A 27626-nucleotide genomic window follows, 5' to 3' on the forward strand; every position below is an offset into this window, starting at 1 on the left:
GTATACACCTGTATTCCCCCAGCTTCGGTCGCAGACCCCTCAGTGTACTCTTTATACACCCGTATACCCCCAGCTTCGGTCGCAGACCCCTGTGCACACTGTATACACCCATATACCCCCAGCTTCAGTCGCAGATCCTTGTGTATACTGTATACACCTGTATACCTCAATCTTCAGTCACAGACACCGCGTCTCTCACACTGTATACCCCCAACTTCAGTCTCAGAACGCTGTGTGTATGCTGTATACACCCGTATACCCCCAGCTTCGGTCGCAGACCCCTGTGCACACTGTATACACCCATATACCCCCAGCTTCAGTCGCAGATCCTTGTGTATACTGTATACACCTGTATACCTCAATCTTCAGTCACAGACACCGCGTCTCTCACACTGTATACCCCCAACTTCAGTCTCAGAACGCTGTGTGTATGCTGTATACACCCGTATACCCCCAGCTTCGGTCGCAGACCCCTGTGTTCACTATATGCACCTGTTTATCCCCAGTTTTGGTCTCAGACCCCTGTGTACACTATATACACCCATGTACACCCAGCTTCAGTCACAGTCCCCGCGTCTCTCACATTGTATACATCAGTATACCCCCAGCTTCAGTCTCAGAACCCTGTGTGTATGCTGTATACACCCGTATACCCCCAGCTTCGGTCACAGACCCTTCTGTGTCAAGGGAGTTTCAGTCTTCCAATTAGAAATCGTCCAGACCTGAATAAGTAAGATGCTTCTTTATTGGACATGCCGGCATGGAGAGAGAATGACGGCCACACCAGGTGTGGGCCGTCCTCTGTCTAACTCAATACATATTCTTAAGAGTTTAAATAGCAAAACCCAAAGGGTGTTGAAACATTGCGTTTGCAGAAAAGAGTACATACAATATGCTGAGCTTGTTAGAAATTCTTATCTACAGTTACCAGAGAAGTCACGTAAGACAAGGAAAGCAGCTAACGTTCACAAAAAGTAACACCCAAAAGTAACACCCATGTATTACATCAGCTGAAAAGAATTTCAAAGTCTTAAGAAAAAATAAATGGCATATATGCAGTCATGTGCATAGATACACATATATACACATACATACAGTCATATGTAAAAGTTTGGGCACCCCTATTAATGTTAACCTTTTTTCTTTATAACAATTTTGGTTTTTGCAACAGGTATTTCAGTTTCATATATCTAATAACTGATGGACTCAGTTATATTTCTGGATTCAAATGAGGTTTATTGTACTAACAGAAAATGTGCAATCTGCATTTAAACAAAATTTGACCGGTGCAAAAGTATGGGCACCCTTATCATTTTCTTGATTTGAGCACTCCTAACTACTTTTTACTGACTTCCTGAAGCACTAAATTGGTTTTGTAACCTCATTGAGCTTTGAACTTCATAGCCAGGTGTATCAAATCATGAGAAAAGGTATTTAACCCCTTCCTGACATGAGACGTACTATCCCGTCCACGGTACCCGGGCCCGTATGACCGGGGACGGGATAGTACGTCTACCGCGATCAGCGGCGCCCACGTGGTGAGCGCCGCTGATGGCGGCCGGGTGTCAGCTGATTATCACAGCTGACACCCGGCACAATGTGTCAGGGGCGGTCACGGACCGCCCCCGACACGTTAACCCCTTGCACACCGCAATCAAACGCGATCGCGGTGTACCGGGAGTTAAAGGGAAGCATCGGCAGGGAGGGGGCTCCCTCCGTGCTTCCCTGAGCCCCCCACGGCAGCGCAATGTGCAGCGCTGCTGCGGGGGGCTCCTTTCCTCCAGGCCCCCGAATCCAAGATGGCGACGGGGGCCTTCGGGGGCCTGGGGAAGCTGGCTTCCTCAGTGCCTGCAAAGCGCAGGCATGAGGAAGCCTTGTGCACTGCCTGTGACAGATTGCTGATCTGTCACAGTGATCTGTGATGTGACAGATCAGCGATCTGTCACAGGACAGTGATGTCCCACCTGGGACTATGTAATAAAGTAAAAAAAAAATTAAAAAAAAGTGTAAAAATAAATTTAAAAAAATCGCCAAATAAATTAGTAAAAAAAAAAAAATATTCCCCAATAAATTCATTTTTTGAAAATAATAAAAAAAAAAACAATAAAAGTACACATATTAGGTATTGCCACGTCCGTAACGACCTGCCCTATAAAACTGTCCCATTAGTTAACCCCGTTAGCGAACCCCTTAAAAAATAAAAATAAAAAACGAAGCAAAAAATAATGATTTATTATCATACCGCCAAACAAAAAGTGCAATAACGCGCGATCAAAAAGACGCATATAAATATCCATGGTACCGCTGAAAACGTCATCTTGTCCCGCAAAAAACAAGCCACCACACAGCATCATCAGCGAAAAAATAAAAAAGTTATAACTCGCAGAATAAAGCGATGCAAAAATAATTATTTTTTATATAAAATAGTTTTCATTGCATAAAACCGACAAAAACATAAAAAAACGACCTAAATGAGGTATCGCTGTAACCGTACTGACCCGAAGAATAAAACCGCTTTATCAATTTTACCGCACGCGGAACGGTGTAAACGCACCCCCCCCAAAAGAAATTCATGAAACGCTGGTTTTTGTTCATTCTGCGTCCCAAAAATCGGAATAAAAAGCGATCAAAAAATTTCACGTGCCCGAAAATGGTACCAATAAAAACGTCAACTCGTCCCGCAAAAAATAAGACCTCACATGACTCAGTGGGTCAAAATACGGAAAAATTATAGCTCTCAAAATGTGGTGATGCAAAAACTATTTTTACAATAAAAAGCGTCTTTTAGCGTGCGACAGCCGCCAAACATAAAAACCGCCATAAATAGTAAATCAAACCCCCCGTTATCACCCCCTTAGTTAGGGAAAAATAATAAAATTAAAAAAATGTATTTATTTCCATTTTTCCATTAGGGTTAGGGCTAGGGTTAGGGCTAGGGGTGTGTTGGGGTAGGGTTAGGGCTAGGGTTAGGGCTAGGGTTAGGGCTAGGGCTAGGGTTAGGGCTAGGGTTAGGGCTAGGGTTAGGGGCGTGTTGGGGTTCGGGTTGGAGTTAGAATTGGGGGTTTCCACTGTTTGGGCACATCAGGGGCTCTCCAAATGCAACATGGCGTCTGATCTCAATTCCAGCCAATTCTGAGTTGAAAAAGTCAAATGGTGCTCCTTCCCTTCCAAGCTCTGCTATGCGCCCAAACAGTGTTTTACCCCCACATGTAGGGTAGCAGCCTACTCAGGACAAATTGCAAAACAATTTTTGGGGTCCAATTTCTCCTGTTACCCTTAGGAAAATAAAAAATTGGGGGCAAAAATATCATTTTTGTAGAAAAAAATGATTTTTTTATTTTCACATCTGAGTGTTATAAACTTCTGTGAAGCACTTGGGGGTTCAAAGTGCTCACCACACATCTAGATAAGTTCCGTGGGGGGTCTAGTGTCCAAAATGGGGTCACTTGTGGGGAGTTTCAATAGTTTAGGTACATCAGGGGCTCTCCAAACGCACATGACACCCGCAGACCATTCCATCAAAGTCTGCATTCCAAAACGTCACTGCTTCCCTTCCGAGCCCCGACGTGTGTCCATACAGTAGTTTTCTCCCACATATGGGGTGTCAGCGTACTCAGGACAAATTGGACAACAACTTTTGGGGTCCAATTTCTCCTGGTACCCTTGGGAAAATAAAAAAATGGTGACTAAAAGATCATGTTTGTGGAAAAAATACGAATTTTTTTTTTTTCACGCCCGGGCGTTGTAAACTTCTGTGAAGCACTGGGGGGGTCAAAGTGCTCACCACACATCTAGATAAGTTCCTTGGGGGGTCTAGTTTACAAAATGGTGTCATTTGTGGGGGGTTTCCACTGTTTAGGTACATTAGGGGCTCTCCAAAGGCAACATGACACCCGCAGACCATTCCATCAAAGTCTGCATTCCAAAACGTCACTACTTCCCTTCCGAGCCCCGACGTGTGCCCATACAGTAGTTTTCTCCCACATATGGGGTGTCAGCGTACTCAGGACAAATTGGACAACAACTTTTGGGGTCCAATTTCTCCTGGTACCCTTGGGAAAATAAAAAAATGGTGACTAAAAGATCATGTTTGTGGAAAAAATACGAATTTTTTATTTTCACGCCCGGGCGTTGTAAACTTCTGTGAAGCACTGGGGGGGTCAAAGTGCTCACCACACATCTAGATAAGTTCCTTGGGGGGTCTAGTTTACAAAATGGTGTCATTTGTGGGGGGTTTCCACTGTTTAGGTACATTAGGGGCTCTCCAAAGGCAACATGACACCCGCAGACCATTCCATCAAAGTCTGCATTCCAAAACGTCACTACTTCCCTTCCGAGCCCCGACGTGTGCCCATACAGTAGTTTTCTCCCACATATGGGGTATCAGCATACTCAGGACAAATTGGACAACAACTTTTGGGGTCAAATTTCTCCTGGTACCCTTGGGAAAATAAAAAAATGGTGACTAAAAGAACATGTTTGTGGAAAAAATACGAATTTTTTATTTTCACGCCCGGGCGTTGTAAACTTCTGTGAAGCACTGGGGGGGGTCAAAGTGCTCACCACACATCTAGATAAGTTCCTTAGGGGGTCTAGTTTCCAAAATGGTGTCATTTGTGGGGGGGTTCCACTGTTTTGGTACATCAGGAGTTTTCCAAACGCGACATGGTGTCCGATCTCAATTCCAGCCAAAAACGTCAAATGGCGCTGCTTCCCTTCCGAGCTCTGCCATGCGCCCAAATAGTGGTTTACCCCCACATGTGGGGTATCAGCGTACTCAGGACAAATTGCACAATAACTTTTAGGGTCCTGTTACCCTTGGAAAAATAAGAATTGAGGTGAAAAGATCATTTTTGTTGAAAAAATATGATTTTTTAATTGTATGGCTTTATGTTATAAACTTCTGTGAAGCCCATGGGGGTTCAAAGTTCTCACCACACATCTAGATAAGTTCCTTAGGGGGTCTAGTTTCCAAAATGGTGTCATTTGTGGGGGGTTTCCACTGTTTTGGTACATCAGGGGTTTTCCAAACGCGACATGGTGTCCGATCTCAATTCCAGCCAAAAACGTCAAATGGCGCTGCTTCCCTTCCGAGCTCTGCCATGCGCCCAAATAGTGGTTTACCCCCACATGTGGGGTATCAGCGTACTCAGGACAAATTGCACAATAACTTTTAGGGTCCTGTTACCCTTGGAAAAATAAGAATTGAGGGTGAAAAGATCATTTTTGTTGAAAAAATATGATTTTTTAATTGTATGGCTTTATGTTATAAACTTCTGTGAAGCCCATGGGGGTTCAAAGTTCTCACCACACATCTAGATAAGTTCCTTAGGGGGTCTATTTTCCAAAATGGTGTCATTTGTGGGGGGTTTCCACTGTTTTGGTACATCAGGGGTTTTCCAAACGCGACATGGTGTCCGATCTCAATTCCAGCCAAAAACGTCAAATGGCGCTGCTTCCCTTCCGAGCTCTGCCATGCGCCCAAATAGTGGTTTACCCCCACATGTGGGGTATCAGCGTACTCAGGACAAATTGCACAATAACTTTTAGGGTCCTGCTACCCTTGGGAAAATAAAAATTGGGGTGAAAAGATCATTTTTGTGGAAAAAATATGATTTTTTAATTGTACCGCTGTACGTTATAAACTTCTGTAAAGCCCTTGTGGGTTCAAAGTACTCACCACATATCTAGATAAGTTCCTTGGGGGGTCTAGTTTCCAAAATGGGGTCACTTGTAGGGGGTTTCCACTGTTTAGGTACATCAGGGACTCTCCAAACGTGACATGGCGTCCAATCTGAATTCCAGCCAATTTTGCATTGAAAAAGTCAAACGGCGCTCCTTCCATTCTGAGCTCTGCCATGCGCCGAAACAGTCGTTCCCCCCCACATATCAGGTATCTGCGTACTCAGGACAAATTGCACAATAACTTTTGCAGTTCAATTTCTCCTGCTACCCTTGGTAAAATAAAAAAAATTGAACCTGAAGTATTTTTTTTATGAAAAAAAGTTAGATGTTCATTTTTTTTTAAATATTCAAAAAAATTCCTGTGACGCACCTAAAGGGTTAATAAACTTCTTGAATGTGGTTTTGAGCACCTTAAGGGGTGCAGTTTTTAGAATGGTGTCACTTTTGGGTATTTTCTATCATATAGACCCCTCAAAGTGGCTTCAAATGTGATGTGGTCCTAAAAATAAAATGGTGTTGTAAAAATGAGAAATCGCTGGTCAACTTTTAACCCTTATAACTTCCTAACAAAAAAAAATTTTGGTTCCAAAATTGTGCTGATGTAAAGTAAACATGTGGGAAATGTTAGTTATCAAGTTTTTTGTGTGCCGTATCTCTGTGATTTAAGGGCATAAAAATTCAAAGTTGGAAAATTGCGAAATTTTCAAAATTTTCGCCAAATTTCCGTTTTTCTCACAAATAAACGCAAGTTATTTGAATGAAATTTTACCACTATCATGAAGTACAATATATCACGAGAAAACAATGTCAGAATCACCGGGATCCATGGAAGCGTTCGAGAGTTATGACCTCATAAAGGTACAGTGGTCAGAATTGTAAAAATTGGCCCGGTCATGAAAGTGCAAACCACCCTTGGGGGTGAAGGGGTTAAGGTGGCCACTTGCAAGTAGTTCTCCTATTTGATTCTCCTATGAAGAGTGGCATCATGGGCTCCTCAAAACAACTCTCAAATGATCTGAAAACAAAGATTATTCAACATAGCTTTTCAGGGGAAGGATACAAAAAGTTGTCTCAGAGATTTAACCTGTCAGTTTCCACTGTGAGGAACATAGTAAGGAAATGGAAGAACACAGGTACAGTTCTTGTTAAGCCCAGAAGTGGCAGGCCAAGAAAAATATCAGAAAGGCAGAGAAGAAGAATGGTGAGAACAGTCAAGGAGTAATATGAATAAAAATATAGAGGAATTTGAAACCCAAGATTTTGAGGTTTTAAAAAACCAGTATATGGAGAATAGGAGAATCTCTACTTCTTTCTCAATGCCATTATTCAATCCAAGTGAGATCCCCAGTACTTCCTCTGATCTGATTAATTTAGATGAAATACAGGTAGAAGACTTACTGGATCTCTCCCTACATGAAAATACACAACCGAGTGAGAGCCAAAACACTGTTGTCATAGATAACAGTAGAAATAATTCTGAGTGCCTAGTACCGTTCCTGCCAGGAGCAATACCTAAGAAAAATAATATTGAGGATTTTTTTCTGGTAAAAAAGAAAAAAAAGAAAATTCCCTATAGAGGCTGCAGGGGGGGAGGAAGAAAAAATCGTAGTAAAGAGAGGAAAAATAGATCTGAACAAAAAAACAATGGATCAAACATCTTCAACCTCTCCTCCTATACTCTAAAACCATTAGAAAAACAGGTGTTGTCCAAAGGACTTTCCTATTGTCCAACGTACACACCTAAGGATTTTGACACTTTCTTGGACATTCAAAACTTTTTAAGAAATCTTACCTTGAAACGACACTTCATTATGAATAAAAACAAAATCGCTAACAAATTAGAACAGGTACCAACACATGAAAACCCAGAAGTGAATGCACATGCTGAGGTAAAACCCAAATCAAGTTTTTACCCCACTGAAAGCAAAGGGAACCATATAACTGTATTTGGGGATATCATTCTTAATGAGATGAAACAATTGGGATTGAAAAAATCTGGAATAAAAAATAGATACAAAAATAATTTAACAAAGAGGGAAAAAAATGCCATTCAGGATCTTCTAGAGAATAAAGACATTGTTATACGCCCTGCTGATAAGGGAGGAGGTATAGTGATTCAAAACTATGATATATACTGCCAGGAAGCTAACCGTATCTTATCGGATCCAGATTTTTATAGTGTTGTAATAAATTACCCTTCAACTGAATTAATAACAGCCTATTCGGATTTAATAAAAAGAGGGACTGAGGAAGGAATATTTAATGAAAAAGAAAGAAAATTTCTGAAATTAAAAACCCTAACATACCCTTCTTCTATCACCTCCCAAAATTACACAAAGATATTAACAATCCCCCCGGACGTCCGATAATATCTGGAATAAACTCCATCTCGAGTAATCTTGCAGAGTATATAGATAAATTAATGAAAGTACATGTGACCAATTTACCCAGCTACTTGAGGGATTCATCTCATCTTATAGAATTATTGAATGAATTTACATGGAAAAAATCCTATACATTTTTTACCTTAGATGTAGCAGCCCTATACTCGAATATTCAACATGAATTGGGATTAACAAGCTTTTACCATTACGTTAGAAATGATGAGCGTTTTTCAGTGGCACAAAAGAGGTTTATTTATGATGGATTATTTTTTATTCTTAAGAACAACTATTTTACTTTTTTAAAAAACACCTATCACCAAGAGAAGGGAATGGCAATGGGGTCAAAAGTGGCGCCAACTTTCGCAAATCTCTTCATGGGGAGATTCGAAGAGATTTTTATTTATAAATCACGCTTTTACAATTGTATAAAATTTTTAAACGTTTTATTGATGACATCTTCATAATATGGGACAGTAGTAAAGGGAATATTGAGGATTTTGTCATAGATCTGAATAATAATGATTGGGGGATGTCCTTTTCTCCATGCCACAATGAGAAAGAAATTAATTTTTTAGATCTTAATATTTATATTGAAAACCTTCAAATTAATACAAGAACATACTTTAAGAAAGTGGATGCGAATAGCTTCTTGCATTACCACAGTGGCCATTATTGCAAATGGCTGGTAAACATACCTGTGAACCAGTTTAAACGAATTAGGAGAAATTATACTACTGAAATTGATTTTTTAAACCAAGCTAAAATACTAGAAGAAAGATTTGAGGAAAAAAAATATCCTAAGAAACTAATAAAGGAATCCCTGGGTCATGTGCAAAATAATTATGATCAAAAATCACTTTTAGCTAAAAAGATTAAAACTAATACTGACGGTTTTAATCTTAATTTTATTACCACTTTTAATAAACACCATAAGGAAATGCATGAAATTTTAAAGGATAATTGGCACATTCTTTTAAATGACCCCATCTTAAAAACCATTTTACCGAAAACCCCAGGTGTTACTTTCAGGAGACCACCCAATATTAGAAACCTTGTGGCTCCGAGTAGATTGAGAGGACAAAAAATCTCTGTGATAACTAAAAAGAAAACTGCAGCACCACCAGGAATTTATAAATGTGGGAAAAAGAAATGTTTGTGTTGTAGGGGCATTGGTCATAAAAAAACCCTTTTTAATTCAACATCAACGGGTGAAACTTTTACTATTAAAGCCAATCTCACTTGTGAATCAAGTTTTATTATATATTTAATACAATGTATTTGTGGAAAACAATACGTGGGACGAACTACTCAGTGTTTTCGAAAAAGGATGAACTCCCACAGGCACAACGTGATGATTGGCTATATGAAACATGGACTATCTAGACATTGTGCCCTACATCATAAAAATGATTTTTTTTCTCTAACATTTTTTCCCATTGACCATATACCTGAAAATGCTCCGAATAGATTTCTACAACTTAGTAGAAAAGAAATTTATTGGATTTATCGACTCGATACTATTAATCCAAAAGGTTTAAATGAAATATGCGATATTTTTATATAAGTCTTACCTTGAGGAATGTTTTTCATATTTTTCTGTATATTTAATATATCAATTTATTTGTAAAACTTTTTTAAACTGTACTAAATTATCCTCACATTTTATCTGGTGAATTGAGAAGTTTTATGAGAAAATAATATATGTTACGTGAGATACATTTCTTAATGGTTTTTTGTTTTTTTGTTTTTTTCCCCTACTACGCTCTTGGCCGGGATATACCTCAGGGATCCCTTGGGTCATTCTAGTTCACTCAGCACTACTCTCTCTGGTGGACATAATTATATTACAGTTGGGTTCACCGCTAATTCTCATTTTTAAATACATTTGTTTTTAATTCGTATCAGTCCTTTTATTAAGTTGGTTTTTGGGATTTAAAAACTTTCCCACAAAATTATTTTTAAATAATTTTTTAAATAATTTTAAAACACATCTTTAAATTAAACACTTTGATTTTATATTTTTCTCTCGCATATTTGCACACTGGGAATTGTGGCAAAATGCTTCTAGTTCTTTCATAGATCTGCCATGTGAATGACAACATAGAAAAAAAAACAAAAAAAAAAACATTGGTTTAAAATACACAATTTCTCCAAATATAGCTCCTTTTATACACTCCCATTTATCACTACTATTGGTGAAAGGAAACTTTTTGCACTCTCTATCTTCACTAGTTATATCACATGAGTAATTACTCTCCACTACTCCTCACCACCGGTAGCTCATCACTCATGATAGCTCAGTGGTGAAACTGCCAGACATTTGTCTCAAACTCACCACAATGAAACTGGTTCTTATCCTCTCTTGTTCCCTTTTTTTTGTGTTGTATATATTTCTTTTTATTTAATTATAAAAGTCCATATTATTGCATTGATTGTCTGAATAGGATACACAATACTATCACTATCCGGAATATATGTTTTTCTATATATTTATGTCACTTTGCTTGTCTTTTCCAAATATCTTTATGTGCAGCATGTGCAGGTTGACGCCCTTCTCTCACAACGGGGGGTTACGCCCACACAGCATATAAGGCTGTCATTTGTATAGACCGATCACAACTCTGTACTGTAACCTGAAGAAGAGGTGCGGTTTGTCACCTCGAAACGCGTAGTTTCTGTAGTACATATAATAAAGAACTTGAAAGATTTATATGGATTTCTGAAGAATTCTTATTACTAAAGCAGCGCGGATGCTCAGAAGTGCTTTTCTTGGATCCTCAACTTATGATACCTAGTGGACGCTGTCCACCTGCACGAGCTCTGCAGCAGCTATATGACTGCAACAAACGTTGAGAGTGGTTGTGTCTGAACACAACCCATAAAGGGTGAGTACTCCAAAGTACTTTTATATTTTAATTGATTTATACCAGGTGAAGCCCTATGTCTGCGCCCCCGCCCTTGTTTTCTCTTAGACTGGCTACTAAAATCTTTACTAAAAGCTGTGCCATCCTTTGTAAAAGACTCAGGAGATTTATTGAAAAAATTGAAAGATTTCCATTGGCAACCACATTTCTCCTTTGCCTCTATTGATGCTGAGGTCTATATACCAGCATCCCCCATGATAAAGGCATAGCAGCAATAAAGGAGATTTTACACAAACAAATCACAGGATTTTATTTCCTTTATTATCGAGTCACTTGATTATGTTTTGACACATAATGCCTTCAAATTTCTGGATAAGTGGTATATACAAAGGGTGGGCACAGCAATGGGCACGCCAGTCTCTTGTGTCATACAAAGGGTGGGCACAGCAATGGACACGCCAGTCTCTTGTGTCATACAAAGGGTGGGCACAGCAATGGGCACGCCAGTCTCTTGTGTCATACAAAGAGTGGGCACAGCAATGGGCACGCCAGTCTCTTGTGTCATACAAAGGGTGGGCACAGCAATGGGCACGCCAGTCTCTTGTGTTTATGCAAATTTATTCCTAGCACGGTTTGAACAGTTTTATATAAAAACAGCCCTAAATCCACACTTAAGACATTTACAAGCATATTTTCGCTTTGTGGATGATATTTTTATTATCTGGGGGGTTCTCTGGAAGAATTTGCAGATTTTGTAAAATACCTGAACAATGTGAACAGTGACAACATGCGCTTCACATTTTCATTTGGGGGAAACACAATAGATTTTCTTGATGTCAAATTTAAAATAAAAAATGGCTCTTTAAAAACAGAAGTGTTTAGAAAAGAAACCGCAACAAATAATTACTTACATTATAAGAGCGCTCGCCCATTACACACTAAAAAGGGACTTCCATATAGTCAAATGCTAAGAGTAAGAAAACTGAATAATGATGAAACCATTTTTAATGAACAAATTTCTGAGCTGAAACAACGTTTTTTGCAAAGGGGCTACCCTATGAATTTATTAAATGAAGCATATGAAAGGGTAAAAAAATTTTCTCAGATGGATTTATTAAAGGAAAGGACTAAAAAATTAAATAGTGTAGTCAAACCTACAAAAAAATTTAATTTTGTTTCAAACATAGTGCAATGGATAGAGCAATACAAGCAGCAGTGAGAAAACACTGGCATCTCATTGACGCAGAAAAAACCTCACACACAGATGGTAAATTAGTTCCTCAATTTGCATACAAAAGGGCACATAATATAGGGGATTTATTAGTACATGATAGACTTCGTCCCCCTCAAAAAAATTGGCTACGAGATTTATCAATAAAAGGAAATTATAAATGTGGTCACTGCAGATACTGTCATCTTCACCTGACAGGGAATTCTATACATTTCGGCTCTATGGAACATAAGGTACAAAATTACATTTCTTGTCAAACTAAATTCGTGGTTTATATTATTTTTTGTCCATGTGGTTATATTTATATTGGAAAAACTATAAGACCACTTACAATACGTTTTGGTGAACACTATAGATCTATTACATCAGGAAAGGGCTCACTGCGATTAATCAAGCATATTCAAGATGTGCAGAAAGCTAACCCAGAAATTTTGAGTTTTGCAGGGATTGAAAAGGTCAATTTTCCACCTCAAGGAGGCAACCGTGACAAAGCTTTACTGCAACAAGAAGCAAAATGGATCCTGAAAGCGAACGCACAAGGTCCTTTGGGACTAAATGACCGGATCGATCTATCAGTATTTTTATAAAAAATGTTATATAAAAAATTGTATGTAAAGTTATTTTTCGATTATAATCTTCCTATGATACTGTAAAAATATAGATTATCTTGTAAATCGATATGGAAAGATCTATTCTTTACTAGTATCTTGCACTCTGTATATTGTATAACTATATATTTTTTTGTAAATCTTTGTTTCACAACTTGTTTTGTATGTTAATTAGTAAGGTCTGTGATCCTATATAGGGAATGACCTTTAGTTAATCCCCTCACCTGGACCCGTAGAAGCGAGTAATCGCGAAACGGCCGCTGTCCGGCACCTCTCTCCCCTAGCATTCCTCTAACGTCCTGCATGTCCACACATCATACTGATGGAATTTATGTGAAATAAAGACGCACAGTTTTTCAGCTACATCGGTGAGTGCTGCATATTTCTTCTTTTTTTGCTTCACATTGAAATATTCATGTTTTTTCATGCAAGCACCTCCGTTTTTTGACTGAATTATATACCGCAATACTTCAGATAAATAGCTTCCTCTGGTAATGTGGTGATTTTGCACCCTAGTATGCCGTTCATCTGTTTGCTCTTTGCTGGGTACATATTGGGCTGTTATGAAAGAGTCACCGTAGGAGGAAGACACAAAAATAGAAGCTAAGTCCAGAAAACCAGAGAAGTTGGCAACTATCAGATTGCAGATCCCTGAACCTATCAACACAACTAGCAGTAGCCGTGGGGGGTTCCTATGGTGCCCTAGACCCCTCGATCACAGCCGGAGAGCTAAATAGCCTAAAGACAGAAAAGGAAATCTAAACTGCCCCAGAGCAGACCCCAAAGTAAAAGGCAGCCCCCAACATATAATGACGGTGAAGCAAGATGAAAAAAACACTCACACAGATAGAAAGATAGGCTGAGCAAACGATGGGGCCCAAACTAACTAAACAGGACAGGAAAGGAAGGTTGCTGTCTGCAATCTGCCAAAACCCTATCAAAGACATAAGCCAACAGGCTGATATGGAAAAAGACCCTGAAGCAGCTAGGCTTCAAAAGCTATATCAGCACTCAGGTACTTTCTGAAGACAGAGCTAAAGGAATTCAGCTCACCCCAGCAGGGAATGGCAGAAATCCAGAAAAACAAAGCAAAACAAAGTCAAAGCCAAAATGCAAAAGGCAGAGCAGAAAACTTAGCTTTAGAGGAGCAGGAATTCAGACTGGTCTCCAAGGATCCCACAGAGAAATCACCCGCAGGGCAGAAGGGCGTCGGCGGCCATATATCCAGTCAGTCACTCCACTCAGCCAGTCATCATCACTAGGCTCAGGTGCTTGATAATCAGGCTTACAGTCCTGGACATTCTCGCACGATCAGTGATAACCAGCGGGGGAGCGGGTCGTAGGTAAGTATCAGACACAGCGATATCGCTAGCAATATCGCTATAACGTCACAAGTTATAGCGATATTGCTAGCGATATCGCTTAGTGTGACAGTACCTTTAGTAGCAATGGACAATATATTAAGGAAGCAGAAAGACAGCGATCAGATAGCAGCACATAGAAAAACAAGCGCTGATCCCACAAATATCGAGAAGGAACAACTAAGATCTTCTCTGAGATTTCACATAGAGAAGGGACGATTGTCTAAGGCTGGTTTCACATTCGCGCTTTTTAAGCGCACGCACGGCCGGGGGTAGCTCCGCCCCCGATCCGGCTCTCTGCCCGGCGTGCCCGCCCCTTCCTTGTAGCGCCGCCTCCTAGCGCACAGCGGCGCCTGCGATCGGCGCACCCTATCTTTAGCATAGGGTGCGCAGATCGTGCGCAGGCTGTGCGCTAGTTGCGCTTTGACCTGCGCTGCGCACTTTTGACGGTGCGCCGTGCACGCCAAAATCAAACTTTTCGGATGTTGGCGCGCACGGCGCACCGTCAAAAGTGCGCAGCGCAGGTCAAAGCGCAACTAGCGCACGGCCTGCGCACGATCTGCGCACCCTATGCTAAAGATAGGGTGCGCCGATCGCAGGCGCCGCTGTGCGCTAGGAGGCGGCGCTACAAGGAAGGGGCGGGCACGCCGGGCAGAGAGCCGGATCGGGGGCGGAGCTACCCCCGGCCGTGCGTGCGCTTAAAAAGCGCGAATGTGAAACCAGCCTAAGAAATATCAGAGAAACTCTTCCCTGAATTTCCACACAAGCCGCATTGGCATTATATTCCTAAAGTCCACAAAGATGCAGCGCCCCCACCAGGTCGCCCGATAGTGTGCGGAGTCGGATCAGTAACAGAATCTTTATCTACATTTATAGACCGGTGTCTGAGACCATTACTGAGAATAGCACCTGCTCACATCAAGGACACCGGAGATTTATTGTCATGTCGGACACTGTTTGCACCAGGGTGTCCGGCAGACAGCGGTAATACCCCATCCTACCACTTTGTTCTCAGCGGCGCTGGTTGTTCCTCTGATCCGGCTTGGATTGGGTTAACCAGGTTGTCATTCTGGCTGGGGTCTTAGCCACGCCCACTGGCTTTAAATTGTCCTGCGTGACTATGGGCGTCGCCGACTATAGCTCTTGCCTTGTGCTAAGCGATACCGGTCTGGAGTGGTGGTCTAAGGAGCATATGGTTGCTGGTGTAGTATATTCCATTGTTGCCATTTTGCCTCCCTGTGTTGTATTATTTGGTTGCCCTTGCACATTACTGTATTCCCCTGTGTGTACGCGGTGTGGTGCATTTCCGTTATCCCTGTCCATACTTATTTGTGGGGTCTGGTGTTTGGTCTCCTCACTGGGTGGAGGGTGGTGGGTTCAGCTTGGGGCTGGACAGGAGACAAGGACAGGGTGGAGGCCCAGGCAGGCACACCTTCAGTGTAAACCCTGGGTTGAGGGACAGACAGGGTTTCCCCTAGTCTGAGGGACACCGCAGGGGCCCCGGGGTTTTAGCCTAAAGTCACCTAGGCTTCCCATGACATTATAGTCGGCCCCCCAAAAAAAAAAAAAGGGGTTATTTACCATGGATCCCATAGTCTCCATTACTAAGCAGCTGGAGGCTCTGTCCACACAGGTCACTGAACTGAGGGGGGCGGTCCAGCAACAAGGCCTGTCAGTTCCTGCTGTGCAAACTGAGACAGCAGCCAGGGCAGCTGAACCCAAGTTACCTCTCCCTGAACGATTTTCTGGTGATCGCTGTAAGTTCATTGTATTTCGTGAATCCTGCAAATTGTATTTTCATATGCGTCCTCTCTCCTCAGGAGATGAGGCTCAGCGTGTGGGCTTGGTAATTTCTTTGCTGAGTGGTGATCCACAAGCATGGGCCTTTTCACTACCTCCGGATTCACATGCATTTGAGTCCGTAGACCTTTTTTTTTCTGCTCTTGGTTTAATCTATAACGATCCAGACAGATTGGCGTTAGCAGAGTCTAAAATCCGCTCTCTGCTCCAGGGTGAGCGACTGGCGGAGGATTACTGCACTGAATTTCGTTGCTGGGCTGTGGACACTCAATGGAATGACCCTGCTCTAAGAAGTCAATTTTTGCATGGGGTTTCTGGAAGGGTTAAACAAGCCCTGCTAATGTATGAGACTCCCGCCTCTTTGGAGGCTGCTATGGTACTTGTTGTATGCATTGATCGCCACTTTCGTCAGAGGTCGCAGGAGACATTGGCGGTGGGGGGGGCAGTTTCTGGTGAGTTTGCTTCGGGTGAATCCGTGGAACCTATGCAGATCACTGGTATATCTCATACACATAATAACAAACATAAATGTCCCTTGCCCAGAAAGCAAGGGGTCTGTTTTTTTTGTGGCAAAAAAGGACATTTTATTAATGCTTGCCCCCTGGTACCTAAGAAGGACGCGTCGGCAGAAAAACTGCTAGACTCAGAGGGTTTGGAGGAGTCTAGTCTGAGCCTTTGCATATCCTCCGTGGTGGTCTCCCAGTGCATGCTCCCTGCCAAGGTAGTTATCGGGGACCAAGAGCTGTCAATTACTGTATTTGTAGATAGTGGTTCAGCTGCTAATCTCATTGATGAAAAGTTTGCGCGTACAGCGGGATTTAAGGTGGAAGAGCTGCCTAATCCTATCCGGGTGGTTACCATCAATGCCTCCCCTCTCTCACAAGGGGAGGTTAAAGAGTTTGTGGCTCATGTAAAACTCCACATTGGGGTCCTACACTCTGAGCGGGTAACATGTAAGGTGCTCAGTAATTTATCTGCTCAGGTAGTTCTGGGGTTTCCATGGTTGTCTATGCACAATCCGGTGATTGATTGGAAAACCCAGGACATAATTCAGTGGAGCAGATACTGCCAGGAGAGTTGTCTGGCCACGTGTATCTCCGCTGTGACTCCCAGCATCCCGGAGCCACTGCTGGACTTTGCTGATGTATTTTCTGAAAGAGGTTGTTCTGAGCTGCCACCGCACCGACCCTATGACTGTGTTATTAGATTAAAACCGGGGGCCAAGTTACCGAAAGCCAGGATGTTTAATATCTCAGGTCCTGAGAGGCAAGAGCTCAAGGAATACATTGCAGAGAGTCTAAGCAAAGGGCACATCAGGCCCTCATCATCTCCATTGGCGGCTGGGTTCTTCTTTATCAAGAAGAAAGATGGCGGATTACGTCCGTGTCTGGATTTCAGGGAACTCAACCAGATCACGGTTCGTGACCCATACCCGATGCCACTGATACCCGATTTGTTCAACCAGGTGTCTGGTGCCAAATGGTTTTCCAAGCTTGACCTCAGGGGGGCATACAATCTCATAAGAGTCCGTCAAGGGGATGAATGGAAGACGGCATTTAATACCCCTGAGGGTCATTTTGAGAGTTTGGTGATGCCATTTGGGTTGACGAGCGCGCCAGCAGTATTTCAACATTTCATAAATGATGTCTTTTCTCATCTCTTGGGGAAATTTGTTATTATATACCTTGATGACATTCTTATTTACTCACGCGACCGTGATGCACCCATAGAGCATGTTAGGAAGGTATTGCAGTTACTCAGGGAAAACAAGCTCTATGCCAAGCTTGAGAAATGTGTATTTGTCGTCCAAGAATTACCTTTTTTGGGTTATGTAATTTCCGCCGCAGGGTTTAAAATGGACACCGCTAAGGTGCAAGCGGTGCTGCAGTGTGAACGGCCTGATAATCTCAAGGCGCTTCAGCGATTCCTGGGCTTTTCAAACTATTATAGGAAATTTATTAAGAATTTTTCTATGATTGCTAAACCGCTCACCGACATGACTAAAAAAGGTACCAATTTTTCTGACTGGTCTGAGGCTGCTGTGCGCTCGCTTGAATTCCTGAAAAACAGTTTTGCTTCAGCTCCCATCCTGGTTCAGCCTGATGTCTCCCTACCATTTACCGTGGAGGTGGATGCATCAGAGGTTGGTGTGGGGGCGGTACTGTCTCAGGGTCCATCCTTGGGCGAATTGCATCCGTGTGCCTACTTCTCCAAGAAACTGTCACCGGCCGAGCATAATTACGATATTGGTAACAGGGAATTGTTGGCCATCAAGTTGGCATTTGAGGAGTGGCGACACTTCTTGGAGGGGGCTGTCCATCAGATTACTGTTATAACAGACCATAAAAATCTGCTTTATTTAGAGTCTGCTAAACGCCTGTCCCCCAGACAGGCTCGCTGGGCGTTATTCTTCACCCGGTTCAATTTTTTTGTGACATACCGACCAGGTTCTAAGAATATTAAGGCGGACGCCTTGTCCAGATGTTTCCCGGGTGGAGAGCCACGTGAGGATCCGGTGCCTATCCTCCAAAAGGGTGTTGTGGTCTCGGCTCTCACGACAGAAGTTGAGGCAGAGATTGCTGAGGTTCAGGAGGAGGTACCGCCGGATCTGCCTCCTAATAAATCGTTTGTGCCACTACACCTACGCTTAAAGGTGTTAGGGGAACATCACGATACTGTCCTGGCGGGCCACCCAGGGGTTAAGGGCACTCTGGAACTTGTATCACGTCGTTTTTGGTGGCCCAAAATCCGGCAGGAAGTGGCCTCATATGTGTCAGCCTGTACCACGTGCGCACGGGCCAAGACACCACGCTCCCGTCCTGCTGGCACATTGCATCCTCTCTGTGTGCCCAGTAAGCCATGGACTGATATTTCCATGGATTTCATTACTGATTTGCCCTCCTCGGCTGGGAACACGGTCATTCTGGTATTAGTTGATCGGTTCTCTAAAATGTCGCATTTCGTTGCTTTGCCATCTTTGCCCAATGCGAAGACCCTTGCTCAGGTATTTATTCGCGAGGTGGTCAGACTTCATGGTGTCCCATCTGACATTGTATCTGATAGAGGTACACAATTTGTGGCAAAATTTTGGAGAGCTTTTTGTTCATGCTTAGGGATTAAATTGTCTCATTCATCGGCTTTCCATCCGCAGTCGAATGGGCAGACTGAGCGTATGAACCAAAACCTAGAACAATACTTACGCTGTTTTGTGTCTGACAATCAGGAGGAGTGGTCGGCGTTTCTTCCTCTGGCTGAATTCACGATAAACAATCATTGTCAGGAATCGTCTGGGGAATCTCCCTTCTTTTGTGTTTATGGTCAACATCCCCAATTCTGTACCTTGCGCCAAGGGTGCTCGGCAGGCATCCCTGAGGAGGACCAGTTGGGAGCACGATTGTCATCCGTTTGGAGGAGAGTAAAGCAGCGCTTGCTGAATGTAGGTTCTAGGTACAAACGTGTGGCTGACGGTAGACGTGTGCCAGGTCCGGACCTGTGTGTGGGTGATTGGGTGTGGTTGTCTACAAGGAACATCAAACTCAAAATACCATCGCTTAAGTTGGGTCCCAGGTTCATTGGTCCATTTAGGATCTCCGCAATTATCAACCCTGTGGCATTTCGTTTGGAGTTACCTGCCGTATACAAGATACATAATGTGTTTCACAGGGCGTTACTTAAGAAGGCCGTGGGTGCGGTTGATGTTTCGCCCGTGCCACCACCTCCCGTCTTGGTGGATGGCACATTGGAGTTTGAGGTGTCCAAGGTGGTTGACTCTCGGTTAGTGCGTCGCACTTTACAGTACCTGGTCCACTGGCGTGGCTATGGTCCGGAGGAGAGGACTTGGGTGCTGGCTTCGGACATACATGCGGACCGACTGGATACAATGTTTCATCGCCGCCATCCGGACAAGCCGGGTCCTCGACATTGTGAGGTTCCTGGGGTCCCTCGTAGAAGGTGGGGTACTGTCATGTCGGACACTGTTCGCACCAGGGTGTCCGGCAGACAGCGGTAATACCCCATCCTACCACTTTGTTCTCAGCGGCGCTGGTTGTTCCTCTGATCCGGCTTGGATTGGGTTAACCAGGTTGTCATTCTGGCTGAGGTCTTTGCCACGCCCACTGTCTTTAAATTGTCCTGCGTGACTATGGGCGTCGCCGACTATAGCTCTTGCCTTGTGCTAAGCGATACCGGTCTGGAGTGGTGGTCTAAGGAGCATACGGTTGCTGGTGTAGTATATTCCATTGTTGCCATTTTGCCTCCCTGTGTTGTATTATTTGGTTGCCCTTGCACATTACTGTATTCCCCTGTGTGTACGCGGTGTGGTGCATTTCCGCTATCCCTGTCCATACTTATTTGTGGGGTCTGGTGTTTGGTCTCCTCACTGGGTGGAGGGTGGTGGGTTCAGCTTAGGGCTGGACAGGAGACAAGGACAGGGTGGAGGCCCAGGCAGGCACACCTTCAGTGTAAACCCTGGGTTGAGGGACAGACAGGGTTTCCCCTAGTCTGAGGGACACCGCAGGGGCCCCGGGGTTTTAGCCTAAAGTCACCTAGGCTTCCAATGACATTTATAGAGAATTGTGTCCGATATAGATTGGCAGGGGGGTTATAAATTGGCTTTGATCGACGTCAGGAGCTTGTACGCACGAATTCCACAAATCACAGGACTGGAAGCAATAAAAAATCTATGGAAAAAACTGCTGAAACAGATGACTATATTGGATTCATCCTGGAAAGCCTGAATGTTACAGTGGGGCAAAAAAGTATTTAGTCAGTCAGCAATAGTGCAAGTTCCACCACTTAAAAAGATGAGAGGCGTCTGTAATTTACATCATAGGTAGACCTCAACTATAGGAGACAAACTGAGAAAAAAAAATCCAGAAAATCACATTGTCTGTTTTTTTTCCTTTTATTTGCATATTATGGTGGAAAATAAGTATTTGGTCAGAAACAAAATTTCATCTCAATACTTTGTGATATATCCTTTGTTGGCAATGACAGAGGTCCAACGTTTTCTGTAAGTCTTCACAAGGTTGCCACACACTGTTGTTGGTATGTTGGCCCATTCCTCCATGCAGATCTCCTCTAGAGCAGTGATGTTTTTGGCTTTTCGCTTGGCAACACGGACTTTCAACTCCCTCCAAAGGTTTTCTATAGGGTTGAGATCTGGAGACTGGCTAGGCCACTCCAGGACCTTGAAATGCTTCTTACGAAGCCACTCCTTCGTTGCCCTGGCGGTGTGCTTTGGATCATTGTCATGTTGAAAGACCCAGCCACGTTTCATCATCAATGCCCTTGCTGATGGAAGGAGGTTTGCACTCAAAATCTCACGATACATGGCCCCATTCATTCTTTCATGTACCCGGATCAGTCGTCCTGGCCCCTTTGCAGAGAAACAGCCCCAAAGCATGATGTTTCCACCACCATGCTTTACAGTAGGTATGATGTTTGATGGATGCAACTCAGTATTCTTTTTCCTCCAAACACGACAAGTTGTGTTTCTACCAAACAGTTCCAGTTTGGTTTCATCAGACCATAGGACATTCTCCCCAAACTCCTCTGGATCATCCAAATGCTCTCTAGCAAACTTCAGACGGGCCCGGACATGTACAGGCTTAAGCAGTGGGACACGTCTGGCACTGCAGGATCTGAGTCCATGGTGGCGTAGTGTGTTACTTATGGTATCCCTTGTTACATTGGTCCCAGCTCTCTGCAGTTCATTCACTAGGTCCCCCAGCGTGGTTCTGGGATTTTTGCTCACCGTTCTTGTGATCATTCTGACCCCATGGGGTGGGATTTTACGTGGAGCACCAGATCGAGGGAGATTATCAGTGGTCTTGTATGTCTTCCATTTTCTAATTATTGCTCCCACAGTTGATTTCTTCACTCCAAGCTGGTTGGCTATTGCAGATTCAGTCTTCCCAGCCTGGTGCAGGGCTACAATTTTGTTTCTGGTGTCCTTTGACAGCTCTTTGGTCTTCACCATAGTGGAGTTTGGAGTCAGACTGTTTGAGGGTGTGCACAGGTGTCTTTTTATACTGATAACAAGTTTAAACAGGTGCCATTACTACAGGTAATGAGTGGAGGAAAGAGGAGACTCTTAAAGAAGAAGTTACAGGTCTGTGAGAGCCAGAAATCTTGATTGCTTGTTTCTGACCAAATACTTATTTTCCACCATAATATGCAAATAAAAGGAAAAAAAAACAGACAATGTGATTTTCTGGATTTTTTTTTCTCAGTTTGTCTCCCATAGTTGAGGTCTACCTATGATGTAAATTACAGACGCCTCTCATCTTTTTAAGTGGTGGAACTTGCACTATTGCTGACTGACTAAATACTTTTTTGCCACACTGTATATTGTCCCATAAGGCCTTCTCTTTTGGGGGCAGCTGGTCCACCCAGATGACGGGGACAGCGATGGGGGCGCCAGATGCTGCAGTTTCACTAATTTGTTCTTGCCAGACTTTGAAAATAAATATATTTATAGTGTAAAACCCCCACCTGACACCTCCGTGCGGACCACCGGTATGTGGATGATGTGTTTCTGGTGTGGGCTGGGACAGAAAGGGGTTAATGATTTCATTACATATATGAACGCAGAGAATAAGGTTAATATGAGATTTATTCACAATTTGGACAGAATAACTTAGATTTCTCAGATGTGAATAATAAAATAGTGGATGGTAGAATAATAACCAGCACCTATAAAAACCTGCAGCCATCAATATGTCCCTCCATTCTAATAATGCGCACCTGAAACATACTAACAGAGGCCGACCATACAGCCGGTATCTGAGGCTGAGAACAATGAATAGTAGAGAAGAAGGTTTCCTACAACAAGCGAATGACCTGACAGACGACTTATTACACAGAGGTTATCCGCCAACATTATTACACTGTGCTAGAGCGATGGAGGAACCCATGTGGGTCTAGTTACAAGATCCAGGAGGAAGAGCAGAAAAAGGACGAGATAATAAAAGGTTTATTGTTACTTTTACACCTAATCCCAATATGAATGTAATAAAATCAGCGATAAACAGGAATTGGCATTTGTTAGGAGATAAAGATTTAGCCGTAGCAGCAAAGAACAACCCTCGATTGCTTCTAGAAGAAGCGGTGACTTAGATGACTTATCGCTACAGGAAAGATTCCAGGAGAAGAACAATAAAGTCACCTGGTTACATGGAAGACGCCCAAGAGGCCATTTCCATTGTGGGGATCGCTCCTTCTGTCATCTCCATCTTACAGGAGAAATCTGAGGATCGGGGCGATGACGGTAGATAAACTAATCACGGGCCGCACAGAGCAAGCGCTTTATGTCATATACTGCCCAGGACAATTCTTATATTGCCCAGACTATTAGACCACGGCACATCAGGCTCAGAGAACATTTCCATTCAGTCACACAGGGAAAGGATCTGTGACATTAATGATATAAGAGAGGTCCATAATGCGGACCCCGATGTCCTGAGATCTGCAGGAATTGAGCCCGGTGATTATCCTGTACAAGGCGGTGACCAGAACAGATTACTGCTAACAAGAGAAGCAGCATGGATTGTGGATTGCGATGCACAAGTTCCCCTTGGCCTCAATGATACATTGAATATGTCTGTGTGGCTATGATCTATGTTATATTTCTTTTAATTTTTTATATTAATCATTTCACTGTACTCACTGTAAATGTTTTGCACTTCTCAGTTAACCATTCCCTAACCCTAGTTAAAATGAAGTGGTGTAACCCCCTGACAAGCATGGACTGGTAGAAGTGCTAAGCAAGTGCGAAACGGCCGTAGTCCGTCAGGCTCTCTCCTCTGTATAGCTCCCTGTTACCTGCACGCCGCACCCTAATATGGTTTGATGTCTCGTTTCACCATGGAATAAAATTGCAAGAAGGATCTGGGTGACAATTCTTTCAATTCCTTATGATTACTCTTATACGTATACACAATGGTGATGAATGGAAGGCCGCATTCAATACACCGGAGGGGCATACTGAAAATTTGGTGATGCCATTCAGATTAAACAATGCTCCGGCAGTCTTTGAAAATTTCATTTTTTTCTCCCCGATGGGTAGATTTGCGGTAGTTTACCTGATGATTAGTGTTGAGCATTCCGATACCGCAAGTATCGGGTATCGGCCGATATTAGCGGTATCGGAATTACGATACTTAATTCCGATACTTTTGTCATATCGGAATCCGGAATCGGAATCGGAATAGGAAGTTCCCATCATGCTATGAGCCTGCTTGCTTTGATTAAGCCAATGGGAATCCTCCGAAGTGTGGGCACATCCTGTTAGGCATGTAGGCATGTTAACTATTGGCATGGCTGTGATTGGCTGCCGAAATGATGTCATGATGCACTATAAAAGCCACCGCAGCCGCCATTTCTGGTCACTCTGCTGTGAATTCAGTTAGGGACAGGCTGCTGTAGAAGACTGTGAGGGACAGTTAGAAATAGCGATTCCACCAAACATCTAGTGCTTTACCCAGGCTACATAAACCACCACTGTAGCCTTCTTTGCCCTAGCAGCAGTGTTCACAGCTGTCTGCAAGGGCTGTGTGAGTGCAGCTCACGCTGTGGAGTGGGTCCTGCAGCCACGTCAGGCTGTAGGCCACCCAGTGTGATCACTGCTGCCTCATACATCTTTTATTTTTTGAGCTGCATTTTTTACATAATTTCAATCTAGTGTGCTTCCATCCGTATCCATATACGTTGGTTGCAAACACTAGTAGTAGACAGCGGAGCCTTTCTGCAGCCTTTCAGTGCTAGTGTCCACTTTGCTGCACTGTTCACGGCTGTCTGAGAGGTCTCTGACTGTGTGTGAGTGCAGCTCACGCTGAGTAGTGTGTCCTGCAGCTACGTCTGGCTGTTGGACGCTCAGCGTGCGTCAGTGCCTCACACATATTTTTATTTGAGTGCAGCTCATTTTTTCTTCTATTAGTGTGCATCCATCCGTCTCCATCTACGGTGGTTGCAAACACTATAAAGGAGTACACAGCGGAGCCTTTCTGCAGCCTGTCAGTGCCAGTGCCCACTTAGCTGCACTGTTGACGGCTGTCTGAGAGGCCTCTGACTGTGTGTGAGTGCAGCTCACGCTGAGTAGAGTGTCCTGCAGCTACGTCTGGTTGTAGGACGCTCAACGTGCGTCACTGCCTCACACATATTTGTCTTTGAGTGCAGCTCATTTTTTCTTCTCCTATTAGTGTGCATCCATCCGTATCCATCAACATTGGTTGGTTGCAAACACTATATAGGAGTAGATAGAGGAGCCTTTTTTTCTGGCTTGTGCCCTGCCGGCGCAGCCAGATTAGTATTACCCAATTTTTTTGGAGCCTCATCTTTTGCATTGTAGGTTACCTGCCTGCATTGTAATAGCTCCAAAAAGTTGGTGATACTATCAGTTTCAATTCTTTGTTCACATACTTTGAGTTTGTTTCCAACAAAGAAACCACAAAAAAAGTTCACCAAACACTACATTTTGAACTTGTGTAGGCCACATCAGCTCCTATTAAAGTCTAGTCCACACACACACACACTTCATAAAATTAGTGTTTCTTGTACCTGTAACCAGCTGTTCAGGAATAAGCACACTAAGGCCCCCCTTTGTACTTTTTTGCCTATCTTAAGCAGTCTTGCAAGATGAAGAAGGCAGGGAGTAAGGCGCGTGGGCGTGGGCGTGGGCGTGGAGTTTCAGCAGGGAGAGGACGTGGGGATTCTGCAGGGAGAGGACGTGGGGATTCTACAGGTAGAGGACGTGGGGATTCTGGGCCTGCTGCGGGCACCAGTGGATCAGCATCCCCCAGTTTTAGCAGGCAACAGTCCTTTATGCGCAGCTTTGTAGGACCTCAACGTACCCCACTGCTGCGGGAGGAACAAATTGAAGCCGTTGTCGGATGGATGGCAGCTAACGCATCGACTTCAATTACTTCCGCATCCTCTCAGGGTCAGAGCACCGAAGAGCAACCATCTGTCTCTTCACCACCTGCCAAAGTGCCCAGGCAGTCAGAGAGACATGGACAGGAGCCATCACAGTCTCTACTTCTGTTCTCGGAATCTGTTGGCTTGGAAAGAGGGGGCCAGCCAAGCAGCATTCCTGAATGTGAAGAAGAGGGAGTATGCAGTGATGCGCAACTTCTTTGTCCCTCTGAATCTGAAGAGGCGAGTGGGCCAGTGCCTATGGTCAGCACACCTCAGTACGCATCAGATGATGACGAGACTCAGTTGCCACTTTCTGGTGCGTACGGTGCTGGCGAGACAACCCCGGAGAAGCAGCTGTTTGAAGAGGGGAGGGAAGATGATGAGGTCCTTGACCCATCATGGCGTGAGCAACAGGAAGGTGGTGGGAGCAGCTCGGAGGAAGAGATTCCCCTACCGGCCAAAACAGGAGGCAGAGGGAGGGGGAAGACTTGGTTGCCTGTACCCTCCACTTCGGCACCCGTTAGGAGCATTCCTCCTTCCAAAGGCAAACCGGGCGCTCACAAGAGTTGCAGTGCGTGGTCCTTTTTTGACACAGTTGCAGATGACATTTGCTTTGTCAAATGCAAGCTGTGTCATCAGAGAGTCAAAAGAGGGAGAAATGTCAGCAACCTCAATACCACAAATATGTGGAAACATGTGCGCACCAAGCACGAGTTGGAGTTGCAGAGACACCCTGAAGACGTAGGCCAACGTACAGCACCACCTACCACCTCTTCAGTTCGTGTTGGGCCCTCTTCCTCCAGCTCACACACTGCTGGTTCGGCTTCCTCACAGGATCGCCAAGGAAGAACCTCTGCCACTGTTGTCCGGAGACCCTGTCAGATTACACCCATAGCAGCACGTTCCCATCCATCACAGCCATCGGTAGCACAGGCATGGGATAAAAGGCGCCCTTACTCGGCAAACCATCCCCGAGCACAGTCTCTGAATGCTGGCATTGCCAAACTTCTGGCAGTTGAAATGCTGTCATTCAGGCTGGTGGACACTGACACCTTCCGGGACTTAATGGCATTGGCAGTCCCCCAATACAACGTGCCCAGCCGCTTTTATTTCAGCAGGCGAGCCGTCCCTGCCCTGCAGAAACATGTTGAGGGCAAAATAAAACATGCGCTACTAAACGCCGTTAGTAGCAAGGTCCACCTGACCACCGATGCGTGGACCAGTAACCATGGACAGGGACGATACCTTTCCCTCACTGCCCACTGGGTCAATGTTGTGGAGCCGGGTACGGATCTGGAGAGTGGAGCTGTACGTGTTCTTCCAACGCCACGGATTGCAGGACTCCAGTCTGTACACATAGACTCCTCCTCCTACTCAAGTTCCTCAGAAACAGCAGAGCAGGAGCCTGTTACGACCGATATGAGCACAGCCGTGGCCAAACGTCAACAGGCTGTACTCAAATTAATTTCTTTGGGGAATCGAAGCCACACAGCGCAGGAGCTCTGGAATGCTATCAAGCTGGAGAGCGATGTGTGGTTTGGGCCAGCGAATCTCCAGCCGGGCTTGGTAGTGTGTGACAATGGCCGAAATCTGGTGGCAGCTCTTGGCCTAGGCAACCTCACACACATCCCATGTCTGGCACATGTTCTTAACTTGGTCGTGCAGAGCTTTCTGAGGGACTATCCGGATCTTGCTGCACTGTTGCACAAGGTCCGCATAGAGTGCGCTCACTTGCGACGTTCCAGCACGGCAAGATCGCGCCTCGCTGCTCTGCAGCG

General features: G+C 44.0%; 2 protein-coding genes across 2 annotated transcripts in view; one reads left to right on the forward strand and one right to left on the reverse strand.

Annotated features, from left to right (window-relative positions):
- The window catches only part of LOC141082404 (uncharacterized), a 32668-nt gene extending 25173 nt beyond the window's left edge, over positions 1-7495 (reverse strand). The window contains exon 1 of the mRNA XM_073566344.1: positions 7478-7495. Coding sequence (XP_073422445.1) covers positions 7478-7495 — 18 coding nt within the window. The remainder of the gene's footprint in view (positions 1-7477) is intronic.
- A 1-nt stretch (position 7496) lies between these two features.
- Positions 7497-27626, forward strand: part of LOC141082405 (uncharacterized) — a 43903-nt gene continuing 23773 nt past the window's right edge. Inside the window, exon 1 of the mRNA XM_073566345.1 lies at positions 7497-7791. Within this exon, the coding sequence (XP_073422446.1) occupies positions 7497-7791 (295 nt within the window). The remainder of the gene's footprint in view (positions 7792-27626) is intronic.

Source organism: Dendrobates tinctorius, unplaced genomic scaffold, assembly GCF_039654945.1.
Source record: "Dendrobates tinctorius isolate UK_male_01 unplaced genomic scaffold, ASM3965494v1 ptg000017l, whole genome shotgun sequence".
NCBI lineage: Eukaryota > Metazoa > Chordata > Amphibia > Anura > Dendrobatidae > Dendrobates > Dendrobates tinctorius.